Here is a 12,861-nt window from a genome sequence, read left to right on the forward strand (position 1 = left end):
TTAGAAATGAAGGAAAAAAACTAAAGATGATGTATTTTATCTGTCCTCATGTCAGGAGTTTTAGTCTTAATTGGTAGAACCAGGTTAGAAGAAACCCTAGTTTAGGATTCCACTGCATTGTAACATTCTTTAAATGTCAATCATAGTAGCTTTTTAAAAAATTGGGTAAAAAAGTACCAGATTATATCAAGCACTATTAACTTAAAAATATTTATTTAATGGTAATGGAAAAATCCAACTTTGTATTTTTTTTTAAGATTTTATTTATTTATTTGAGAGAGAGGGAGAGAGAGGGAAAAGTGCAAAGGGAGAGTGAGAGGGAGAAGCAGACTCCCAGCTGAGCAGAGAGCCTGACATGGGACTCAATCCCAGGACCCTGAGATCATAACCCAAGCCACAGGCAGATGCTTAACAGACTAAGCCACCCAGGCATCCCTGTATTTTCTTTTTAAATGAAGAATAAAGTGAACTTCCCACTTTGGAAATTGTGGAATTAGACAAGGTATTTTTATTTGAGCTCTGTAGGTATATTGTCATGATGAAGTATTTCGAAGTTAGAACATCTTTAGTCACTACCATTAGAAACCACCTTTCCTATGATTCATTTCAAAGAGCCATAAATATAACTTATTGATCCTCTCTTAAGCAGAATGCTGCCTTCTCCAGATACCAACATTATATTATGCACAAAAATCTGAAATTAATTGTTACATGTGCCTTATGGTTTTTTGCTTCAGAAGAAAATAAATTACTATAATACTTTTATATTGACAGCTTCGACTTCTATATTTAAAATGATTCAATTTAAAAATATCCAATTTTCATTAACTTTCATTACTATTTATTCTGAATTATAAACTTTCACTACTATTTATTCTGAATTATAATAAAGGACAGTGCTAAGACTTCATAGCCCACATTAGAACCTCCTTGCTGCTGGGCGGAAATGTAGGGGAGAAAAACACTTAGACTGCTGAATGCTGGCAATTACAGTCACTTCTTCAGTCATGAAATTTATTACAAATTTATTACATTTTACAGATATTTAAGCTGTGACAACAAAAAGATCTTCTAACGGGAAGCTGGGTTGGGGGAGGATCTCCGTACTTTTGGCTCACCTTAACTGCCTGGTTACCAGCAGCTATTGGAACTGATCTCAGAGACATTAAATAAACGCCAACAAAGAAAGGGAGAGAATGTTACTCAGCAGAACTCAGCTCTTCCGAATTACTTAAAATTATGTGTCCCAGATGTTCCTGGTCTCTGTGAATATGCACTTTTTAAAATTCTGGGTTAACCATTAAAAAACAAAACAAAGCATAGGAGTGCCTAGCTGACTCAGTAAATCATGCGACATTTGATCTTAGGGTTGTAAGTCTGAGCCCCATTTTGGGTGCAGAGATTACATAAAAATAAATCTTTAAAAAAAATAAAAACAAAGCCTATAAAAAAACACACAAAGCTGACTTTCAGTTTTTTTAAACTGCTGGTAATTAACTAAGTTTAAAGTAAATTTGCATTCAAGGGATTTTAAAAATACATATTTAAGTTAATTAGGTATGAGTATTTAACAGTTTTTAGTTAAGACCATACTGAAATACATCACAGTCAATTATAATCTTAATCTCCCATATAAAATATACGTATTTAAGTTTCATAATTCAGACTCAGGATATTCCTGAGTCTGAATGAGTATGTTTACATCTTTCACCTGAGTGAAGTAGTGATTTATTTATATAGTAGGAGGAAAGCATTTTATTTATTTGACAGAAAGAGAGAGACAGTGAGAGAGGGAACAAAAGCAGGGGGAGTGGAAGAGGGAGAAGCAGGCTTCCTGTGGAGCCTGTGCTCAATCCTAGCACCCTAGGATCATGACCTGAGCCAAAGGCAGATGCTTAAGTGATTTAAGCGTCCAGAGAAAAGCATTTTTAAAAAAAACTCACTTATTTATGTATTTGAGAGAGAGTGAGGGCATGCGTGTGTGGGGAGAAGGGCAAAGGGAGAGAATCCCAAGCAGATCCCCCACGGTTCCTGGAGCCCCACACAGATCCCACGGCCGCTGACATCACGACCCATGCTGAAACCAAGAGTCCAAGGCTCAACCGACTGAGCCACCCAGGGACCCTGAGGAAAGCATTTTTAATTTGCTAAGACACTGGTAGATAAATCTAAGAAACCTGTGTATTGTAAAGCTGTGGCTCTCAAAAGTCTTCAGAAGGTAGAATGCTTGAGGGTCAATGTCTTAGTAGTAAAACATTAGAGGAATTAAGAAAACTTACACTGGTAAAAACTGACTGTATGAAATCATAATAATAAGTTTACATATAGAATGCCCCCCCCCAAGTTACTGAACTAATAGTCATATAATACTTAGATTGCTGGTAAGTTTTTCATTAATATTTATTGTAGTCATCAATGTTTAAATACTTATAAACAGACTTTAAGGTAAGAAGGGCCTTTTGAATAACTTAATTATTTTCCACAAATTTGGAAAAGATCACCACCATTCAATTTTATTGGCAGAACACCTTGATCTTTTAAGACATAAGAGCACAGTTTAAATATTATTAATATAAGAATATTTTATTAGTGTGGGTTTTATGACCTTGGGCCTCAGTTTCCTCATCTACAAAATAAAAGAACTGAACTATCTGATTTCTAAAGTTCACTCTAACATTAGTATTTACAACAGCCCTCTGGCCAAAACAAAACAAAAAAAATCTCTGGCCAGATTTTTAACAAAAAATAAGATTTTTTTCTTTCAATTTTGGTATTTTTTTCCATTCCTAAAAGTACTATTATTTTAAATCTGAAAATCTCCCTGAGGCTTATGGGTTTTATATGAGTCTACAAAAGCTGGCAAATACACATTTCTCTAAGTAAATCCAAAAAGGATGGAGTGAAAGGAAGAAAAGCAGCGGACTAAAACAATGGCTAGTATCCTTCAAGTTCTGTCTGTAATTTGAGAAAGCTTATCTGGATACTAAGTTAGACCATTTTGGAAAAGTCCTTGGTTGGGAGGGAAAAACATATTTTATAAAATGAAATAGTCAATTCAGTTAATTTACTGAACTGGCAAAGTCAAAGTACGTGCATAGCGGTGTGACATGTAAACCCCGTAACAGTCTGCAAACTGCTCTTCCAGACACAGAGCAATCGTTAGGAGTGACATGAACTCACATTCTCAAATATGTTACTGAGACGTGGTTTCCTCGAAACAAAACAGGTATTAGAATACTTATTGCACAGGATTATTGTGAAGACTAAAAGAGATAAGGTACACAAATACATAAATTCCTCAGTATGCTACCTGGTATACAGTAATAAATGACAGTTTCATTTTATTAGTTTCTGTTCCTGTTCTTTTCCATCATGCAAACCCTTAATCAAATTAGCCTTCCTACAAATTCAGCTCTGATTATGCCACTCTTTAATAAGAATTTTAAAAATCTATTTATCACCTATTTTTTAAAAAAGATTTTATTTATTTATTTGACAGAGAGTGTGATCACAAGTAGGCAGAGAGGCAGGCCGAGGGAGAGGGGGAAGCAGGCTCCCTGCTGAGCAGAGCCGGATGTGGGGACCCTGGGATCATGACCAGAGCCTAAGGCAGAGGCTTTAACCCACTGAACTACCCAGGTGCCCCAATATTCCTTATTTTAAATAGTTCTTCCTCTGTGCAACTTTTTCTTATCTTCACAATCAGATACAATCTCTTCCTTAACTTGAATACCACTTCAGGCATATACAAAACAGTCTGGTCTCTATCTTTTTTTAAAAACAACACTGAACGGATCATCTCTGGTAAACAGTAGCTTGAGGAGAAGGACTGTATCTTTTTTCCAACAATGGATTCTCAACATATGGGAACGTGAATTTCATCAAGCAAAGTTCCTGCTAACACCTTTCCACACTTTGTCAAATTATACAGATCCTAGTCATAAAATTCAACGGTAGTAAGCTCATTTAGCAACCAGGAAAAATAGTAATGTTTTTCTCATTTGACCACCTCATCTTTCTTTTCTTAAACTGATGACAAGCATTAGTGTTCTAACATAAATTAATTTATATTTTGAATGCGAGGCTCCCTAACATGAGAAAAAAAACTCAGAATACTAAAAGGATTGGTAATCTCACAAAGAGGATGATAGGCCTAATGCCACACCAGTAGCACCAAAAAAATCTTAATCTCCTAAATTTCAAAAACTATAGTCACACAGCAATATATTGGTTATGCAAAAGTCTAAAAATGGAAGAGAAAGAGACTTCATATAAAATGCACTGACATGAGAATGTCACACACCACACTACTTCCAAATTTTCTTTTTCTGCATTTAGTGGCCCTATTTTATGTAGGCACTTTTCATTTGAAAAATCACGAAGCATATATGTAATATACAACCTTTCGTCACTGTGCCAGCTAAAATGGTACCAAGGGTTATGAAACAGTCCATAGGTTCAGCAGGCTAGAAGGATTTAAGAAAAATAAAATAAGATTTAAAATGTGCTGCAGTACGAGAAAGAGATCTCTGCTTACTAGACACCCTGGGAACTGCCGGAGCCCTGTCTAAATACTACCACTGACATCGTTGGCCATATTCTAAGTAACTACAGAAACCTGAGCAGGCAAATTATACAGAACAGCTTTATGACTCTGCTTTATCAAAAAAAAAAAAAAAAAAAAAAAAGGACAAGTGACTACAAGCCAGAAAACCAAAAAATTAAAAAGTACCTCTTTATCCAGTTGCAATAACATATGACCCCATACCCCATTTTTAAAGTATTTCTTAAAGACCCTACTACTGAAGGCCTATTTTGTTTTATAATGACCATTTTTTGGCATCTCTATTTCTCAATCAGGCCTTCTTTCCTTTATAAAAATGAAATAGCTAGGAATTTATTTTTTTACACTAAGACTTTCCTAAATGGACAATTTTCACTGTTTTTTGGCCTTTCTTCCTTCCTCATTTTCTTTATGCTTCCATCACCATTTATCACCATCATCTTCACCATCACCACCATCTTCATCATCACCACCATCATTATCATCACCATCATAAGATATCTTACCCAGAGCAGGCAATACACACTGTGACCACTACCGAGCAGCGAACACGTTAGCAAGGCATTTCTTCCCAGCATTTAGCACAGGACCATTTGTAACCAGATGTTTCACAACACACTATGCACTGATGATGCTAATAATAAATTCTTTTTCCCTTATGGGTAATTTGTAATACTCCTTAAACAAAACTGAGGAAGATGTTAACTACATTCTTGTCTAAGAATCAGATATTTAAAAATTTCTTTTTTCGAAAGGCACTGTTCCATTCTGTCAGATGTTGTATGTTGGTAGATGAACAGTAGTGGATTTTTAAAAGTACATTTTCTTGGGGCGCCTGGGTGGCTCAGTGGGTTAAGCCTCTGCCTTCCACTCGGGTCATGATCTCAGGGTCCTGGGATCAAGCCCCGAATCGGGCTCTCTGCTCAGCAGGGAGCCTGCTTCCCCCTCTCTCTCTGCCTGCCTCTCTGCCTACTTGTGATCTCTCTCTCTGTCAAATAAATAAATAAAATCTTTTTTTTAAAAAGTACATTTTTCTTTTCCTTTTATTTAAAAATTGAGATATAACTGGCATATAATAGGACATATTTTTTCAAAATTTAAATAGCATACTCTCTTGAGAAAACTCTGAAAAATTCACCAACTGTTTATCTACTTATGTATAATTCAAATGCTTTAGTAAAAGGCCGAATCTTGAATAGAATGTCTTCTTACCTCAGGAGCAAACATGGTCTCATAGGTAGGATTATACTGAACTTCTTTGACAGCAGGGTCAAGGTGAACTCCAGTCTCCAAATCTTCCTAAAAGAAAACCAAACAAACATTAAAGATCTGGCAAGTAATCATTTTATTCTGGAAACTATATTAAGGTCACACTAGCTATTTTAATACCAATTTTATGATTATTGTACTAACACCATATGATTAATAACTCTAATACTCAAAGACTAATAAAATTAATGTATGTAGGTATAAAGGTTAGAATGCATAACAGTATTTTTTTCCTTCCAAAATGCTGATTTGGGGCACCTGGGTGGCTCAGTGGGTTAAGCCGCTGCCTTCGGCTTGGGTCATGATCTCAGGGTCCTGGGATCGAGTCCCGCATTGGGCTCTCTGCTCGGCGGGGAGCCTGCTTCCTCCTCTCTCTCTCTCTGCCTGCCTCTCTGCCTACTTGTGATCTCTCTCTGTCAAATAAATAAATAAAATCTTAAAAAAAAAATGCTGATTTTATCCCACCTGAACAAATTAAAAATTTCTAAATAGGCTAATAAGCTACTCAAAGCTTTAAATTAAGAGAGCCCAAGTCCTCTTTTTTATGAATTCAAAAGACCTAACCTCTGGTTCCAAATTCAGGACAACTACTTCCTTATTCAGCAAACCTGAATGGCACAGGTTCTGGGCTACAGAAGTTGTCAGGGCCCTAATATTCTAAATCTATATCTTACATTCTATGCCAATGTTTCAACCTTCTGAAATTCACCCCCCAGTTTAATGAACATAAAAATCTCCTGTCCACTACAGAATCACTGGTGATCTCTATTTTGTGTAACTACACCACCTGCTATAAATATAATAAATTCCAAATTGGTATCTCTAGCCTGGGCCTCTGCTCTGAATTCTAAAGACTTGTGTATTTAATTTTTAGCTTGACATCTTTTCTCCCAGGATGCCTAACAGACATCTCAAATTTGCTATATCTCACTTCCCATTCCCCCCTTCTCCAGTGCCTTCATCCAGCCTTATATTTGCTTACGCAGAAACTCCCAGAGCTATCCTCGCTGCCTCTATCTTTCCTGTTGTATCTCCAATCCATCAGCAAAGCCTCTACCTTCTACATACATCCAAAGTTCAACCACTTCTCAAGTCCTCTTTCATGGTCATCTCACAGTCTAATTTACCATCTCACACCTGATTACCAGGATCCCTGCTTTACCCTTGTCCACCCACAGCTTCACTTCATGCAGGAAGCTGTGTGATTTTAAAATATTGTATTATGTCTGGGTTATGAACATTGGGGAGGATATGTGATATGGTGAGTGCTGAGAAGTGTGTAAGCCTGACAATTCACAGACCTGTACCCCTGGGGCAAATAATACATTATATGTTAATAAAAATAATTAATAAAAAATATTCTAATAATATCCTGTTCTAAACCCTCGAGTAACTTCTCCACTCAGAGTAAAAGCCTAATGAAGGCCAAAGGCTCATTATCAGTTGTTCTCAGAGAGTAAGTATGGCTCCCCAGGGAGTGCTATAGGGGATTTTATCTTCCTTTATTGTCCTGCCTGAGTATTTACATATTAAAAACATGTTATTCATACGTGTTTAATTCACATATGAAGCAGGTTATATATATTTTTCCTTTAATTAGGGCAGTCAAGTTATATTTTGAAAATTTTAAGGAAGTTACATATCATCTCTGAATTACATTACGGTCAAGTAGAATTACAGAACTGCTATTACAAAATGAGGATGTTTGAATCTATCTGGTTGAGAATTAGCCTCCTCTTCTGAGATTTCAGAATGATCGCCCCCTGTGAAACTTGCCCCCACAAACTTCCATCTTCACGAAGTGCTGTGCCAGTCAGTGCTCATTAACTCAGGCCTCACTGGCTCACTTGCTATTCCTAGAATTCACCAAAGGTTGATCCTGCCTCAAGGTCTCTGCATATACTATTTCCTTTTCCTGGAATGTTCTTTCCCTACATAGCCACATGATTGCTTTCTTTCCTTTATCAGGTCTCAGTTTTTCTACTTTCCTCTTACCTTGTTTTATTTTTGTCCATTATATTTATCATCATCTGCCACAGATGTACTTACTGTCTACATCCCTTACTAAAGATTGGATTTCAAATGCACACATGTATCCTCGACCCCTAGAATCAACCCTACCATATCACCTTCTTTATTCTGTTGGCCTTTTGCTAATGTAACATACATCTGTCTACATAATACAAAACACAATTCAAAGCAATATCAAATAATTTTTTTAAAAGGTGAGATATCATGAAGTTGATAGTGATGGTGGAGAAGAAGCAATGTCACTGACCAGTGAAGACCTGGTAGACTCAGAACAACAAAGACTAGAAAACAACAACAAAAAATAGTACTAGAGGCACACAGTGAGTATTCCAAAATTTTACCATTTGTAAACCATCCATCACCCAAAGCAGGCAACTTAATTTCTCTACTTCTCAAAGATAGGGTTCCTCGGGTATGACTCCCTTGGACTTCCATCCTCTCTAGTTTTAGAACTGTCCATATTTTTACCTTATCTGTCTCAGGACTTCAATCTCCTCCTCAAATTTTTATCTGCAACCTTGACCACAATCCTGGCCTCTGGATCCATATTATCTAACTGCCCATTGAACTACATGATATGGATGTTCTACCACATCAAACACTTTGCTATGTCTCATTCCATGACTCCACCTTTACTCAGTAACAAATAAGGCACTGAGTCTTACTGATTCTATCTCTGAAATAGTTCTCCAGCAACCCTACTTCTACTGGCCTTCTCATCCTTATCCCCATTATCCGAGTAAAGACTGCATCATATCTTGTCTCATCCATTATAATACCTCCTTATCTGGTAGTACACTCCCACGTTTGCCTTATTAGATAAATCTCTGATTTTAAAAATATCAAGCACTTTCACCCTAGCTGTGCTATTGGCGATATTACTGTCTTTGTTTCTTATGCATTTCCCTTTATTGTCTGATAATACATCATCTTATTTTCTCTTTTACCTTCCCTTCTCTTGACTCAGGAAAACTGCTCTTCTACAATCATTTTACATAATTCCTTATAGCAACTGTGATATTGTATCACTTGTTGCACATGGTTTTTACTAACATTTTAATCCTCCCTGCCTAGTAAAATGCAGCATAATCAGTGCCTGTTCAATAAGTATTTGTTAAATTGAAAAAAAAAGAAAGAGTCAAATCCATTGAGAAAGAGGATGAAGGTTGACTAAAGATCATTGAATTTGGCAATTACATCACATGAAACCTTTGCCAGAGCGATTCTGATAGTGGGGTAGAAAATGGAAAAGCAGTCGTAAGAGACAGAACTATAACTAAGGATTTAGAAAAACAAGACAGTAATCATTTCTACTCTCTCAAGACATTTGGCAATAAAGAAAAGAAGATATGGGGTGCCAGATTGAAGAATTTTTGAGGGAAAATTAAGTTGGTTTTTTCCCTCCTTAAGGAAAGACTAAGTCAAGATTTAGTCAATTATAAGCTACAGGATAAGAGAAAGTAGGGAGAAACCCAGGAAAAAAGCCAGCACAGTTGGAAGGTTATCCTCTGAGAAGAGGCGAGTCCTCTGAGATGAAACAGAGAGGACAAAGACAAGGATAGATGTTCGGAGTTGGTGGGAGATGTTAGAACTCACAACTGATGTTATTTTCTTTGTGTAGTTGGGGGCACAGGCCTCTTCACAAAACAAGTGTTGCAACTTCAAATTCATTTATACATTTAACAAATATCGACTGGGTGCCTACTGTGTGTCAGGCATTGTTCTAGGCCCACAGAAACAGATATCACTCCCCGTCCTTGTGGAGCTTATATTCTTGTGGGGGAGACATGCAATAAACAATATACCAAGTGAATTATATAGTTTGCTAGAAGAGGGTACGCACTATGAAAAATAGTGCTTAACGACTTTACTGTCGTCTCATATTGTCTCATATAATTCCTATAGCACTTCTATGAAATAAGCACTAGCAACATTAAGTCACTGACCCCAAGAAGCTAACAGAATAAATGAGAAGGGGAAAAAATTTCAAGTAACCACAAAGAACGATGTTAGACATCCAATTAGCAATAAACCAAAAAATCACTGACAGACTCTGAGTCAGGGTTCTTCACTGCAAACAGGCGAAAAACCTTTACAGACCAATTAAATAGCACTGAATCCTTTTGAGTATCTCATCTTTTCTCTTGGAATTGCCAAGAAGGGTAGAGACTCGGTTTGGGCAAATAGGGTGGGTAAACAGAAGGAATCCCAACCAAAAATCAAGCACATCACAGAAGCAGTCTGCTGAGGACGAGAGTTCACCATTCCTGAACATCATCACTAAACCACTGTGGCTGTCACTGGATGCTGTTGAGACTACTGGCCTAATTGGGAAACTAGACGTTGGCCGCCACTGCCACTCAACATATTCTCTTTTCTTGCTTCTTTGTGGGTTGGTTTTAGATTAGAATTTAGGCGCGTGCCTTTATCTGCTCAGCCTAAGTTACTGTCCTGAGCCTTAGCTGAAAGGGAGCTGGGAGAATGAGAATCTGGGCTTTTCACCACTGAAGGCTGGGGGCAGCAAGGGCTGTTCCTCACATTAAGACTCTTAGGAAGGGGATTCAGATGCGAGGCCATCTAAAATATGATCCGTGTACAGTTAACCCCTGCACAACACGGGTTTGAATTTGTAGGCAGATTTTTTTCAATAAATACGGTACGGTACTATAAATGTATTTTCTTTTATGGTTTTCTTAGTAACATTTTCTTTTCTCTAGCTTCCTTTAGGTAAGAATACAGTATATAATACACATGACAAAGTATGTTTTAATTGACTATTCATGTTATCAGTAAGGCTTCTGTCACCAGTAGGCAATTTGTAGTTAGGTTTTTGAGTAGTCAAAGTAATACTCGGGGAGGAGGGGGGGAAGGGAGAGAGTTGCTGTCTCTAACCTCTCATTGTTCGAGGGTGAACTGTTTACTACCCTAGAATGCACACTAGAATCTCCAACGATTAGAGACAGTATCTGCGGAATGTTGAGTAGAAAAATTCTAGGATCATAAAATTAAAATGTCATATACAAATGGCTTCAACTGCATAAAAATTAAATTAAATGCATTTCTCAATATTCAATTCTAGAGTAAACTGCTTAAACTAACAAGGCTTAGCCACATTCAGACCTCCCCAGTAGATTTCACAGAATATGTTTGCTAGAACCACTTTAAAATGTCGTTTATCAGATCTTTCCGATTAGGAGTATTTTGAATTTGAATTATTTTGAACAGAGTGCCATGAGATACCAAATTTTAAGGGCAAAGTATAATTTAAAAAGAATTACTCTTATATACACATCCGTGGCAACTAATAAAAAATATATATAGGTCCCAGTCTCTGGTTCCTGCTAAAATTGTAGAACAAATTGAACAACCCTCCAGAAAATGAAGAGTTTTTAATTAATTATACATTTAATTAGAAAAACTTGGACAATATCACAACCTTGTTTTAATACCCAAGAGGAGTTTAATAATAATTAAGCATGCAATTGAAATTACCACAGAATTACAGAGGACTTCCATTCAGTTTTAATTATCCAAAAAATTAAAGTGCAGTGAGTGAAGGGTACCCTATGGGTCAAATAAGTTTGAACGGGTTATCTTCTGTTGAATCAAACTAATTTGCGGATAATGAGATAATATTTACTTTTGAGACCTTTTCCCATGTTTTACTCATGTACATGATAGATGGAAAAGCACTCTGTAAACTAAAAGCAGAAAAAAATATTAATCATTATGAGGTATTAATTTATAGTCCCCCCCCCCAAGAAAGTAGAAATGAATAAACTTCCTACAATGGACATTTACATGGATGAGATAAAAGAAGAGAAATTCACATAAAGATATCCTTTGGGTTTGGCCCTTAATAAATGCAGAGGAAAAAAGTGATCTAGTTGAAGTTCATAAGTATAAGAAAGATCACCCATAAAGAAATTAGAGGCCGAATTCTCATTTTACTCAAGTTGGCTATGTTAAAGCAGGGAATGCATACGGGAAAAGTAACATTCATGGACTACAATGAGAGACAGCCAGGCCTGCTTTTACTTTTTTAACTTTAAAGTCAATCAACAAGCAACTCTTGCAACCCAATAGGGTTCATTACATGATTCCAAAGTGCCAAATCTGACAGTGTTGCATTAAAATACATTTTTAACCAGAAAATAACTGTTCTCATACACTGGAGTAAACAAATATGTTTGATTGGAGTCCTAGCAGAAAAGAAGTGAGAACAGGACTAAAATTATACGTGAAGAGATAAGAACTGAGAACTTTCCAGAAACACTGAAGATCCACACACTCCAAACCCATCAATTCCCAATTAAAGAAACCCCACAGATTCTGAGCAGGACAAACAAAAAGAAATCCACATCAGGGTATCCCATAATGAACGTGAAGACTGAAACCACACCCCCCACAAAGGGGGCAGAGGGTAAGCGTCTTAAAAGCAGTCTGAAGAAAAAAGAAAAAATATTTTAAATATGCTGAGAGAAAAAACTGCCCGTTAAGTAAACTAAACCTGGTGAAAAGATCGTCAAAGAGGGTTAAATAAAATCATTTTAAAACAAACTGAGGGAGCATGTAGTTGATGGCTCAGTCAGCTGAGAGGCCAAATCTAGATTTCAGCTCAGGTCGGGGTCATGGGATCCAGCTCCTGTGGGGCTCTATGCTCAGTGGGGAGTCTGCTTGGGATTCTTTCACTCTACCCTCTGCCCACCCTGCCTCGCTCAATCACTCTCTCTCTCTCTAATAAATTATAACTCTTAAAAAAAAAAAAAGACAAACTAAAACTACAAGCATTTGCCACCAGTTAGCCCTCACAAGAGGACATGAAGTATGTATGCACTATAAGGAGAAAAAAGCAATCTCTTGCATACAAGATGCAAGAATCAGCTTGGCTTATGGTCATCTTCTGAAGTTTAAATATATGTGAAAAATACAGGATGCTAATAGCTAAAGCAGGGGTAGGGCAATATTAATAAAACTGAAATATTCTAAGGCTTTTG

The 12,861-nt window shown here is 36.8% G+C and overlaps 2 protein-coding genes across 2 annotated transcripts in view; one reads left to right on the plus strand and one right to left on the minus strand.

The window, feature by feature from the left end:
• The window catches only part of METTL24 (methyltransferase like 24), a 145,566-nt gene extending 137,391 nt beyond the window's left edge, over window positions 1-8,175 (plus strand). Inside the window, exon 6 of the mRNA XM_082731982.1 lies at window positions 8,059-8,175. Coding sequence (XP_082588108.1) covers window positions 8,059-8,169 — 111 coding nt within the window. The 3' untranslated portion in view covers window positions 8,170-8,175. The remainder of the gene's footprint in view (window positions 1-8,058) is intronic.
• The window catches only part of CDC40 (cell division cycle 40), a 49,356-nt gene that overhangs the window by 32,494 nt on the left and 4,001 nt on the right, over window positions 1-12,861 (minus strand). The window contains exon 2 of the mRNA XM_082731932.1: window positions 5,777-5,863. Within this exon, the coding sequence (XP_082588058.1) occupies window positions 5,777-5,863 (87 nt within the window). The remainder of the gene's footprint in view (window positions 1-5,776; window positions 5,864-12,861) is intronic.

The sequence above is a fragment of the Mustela nivalis genome (assembly GCF_964662115.1).
Source record: "Mustela nivalis genome assembly, chromosome: 5".
Taxonomy (NCBI): domain Eukaryota; kingdom Metazoa; phylum Chordata; class Mammalia; order Carnivora; family Mustelidae; genus Mustela; species Mustela nivalis.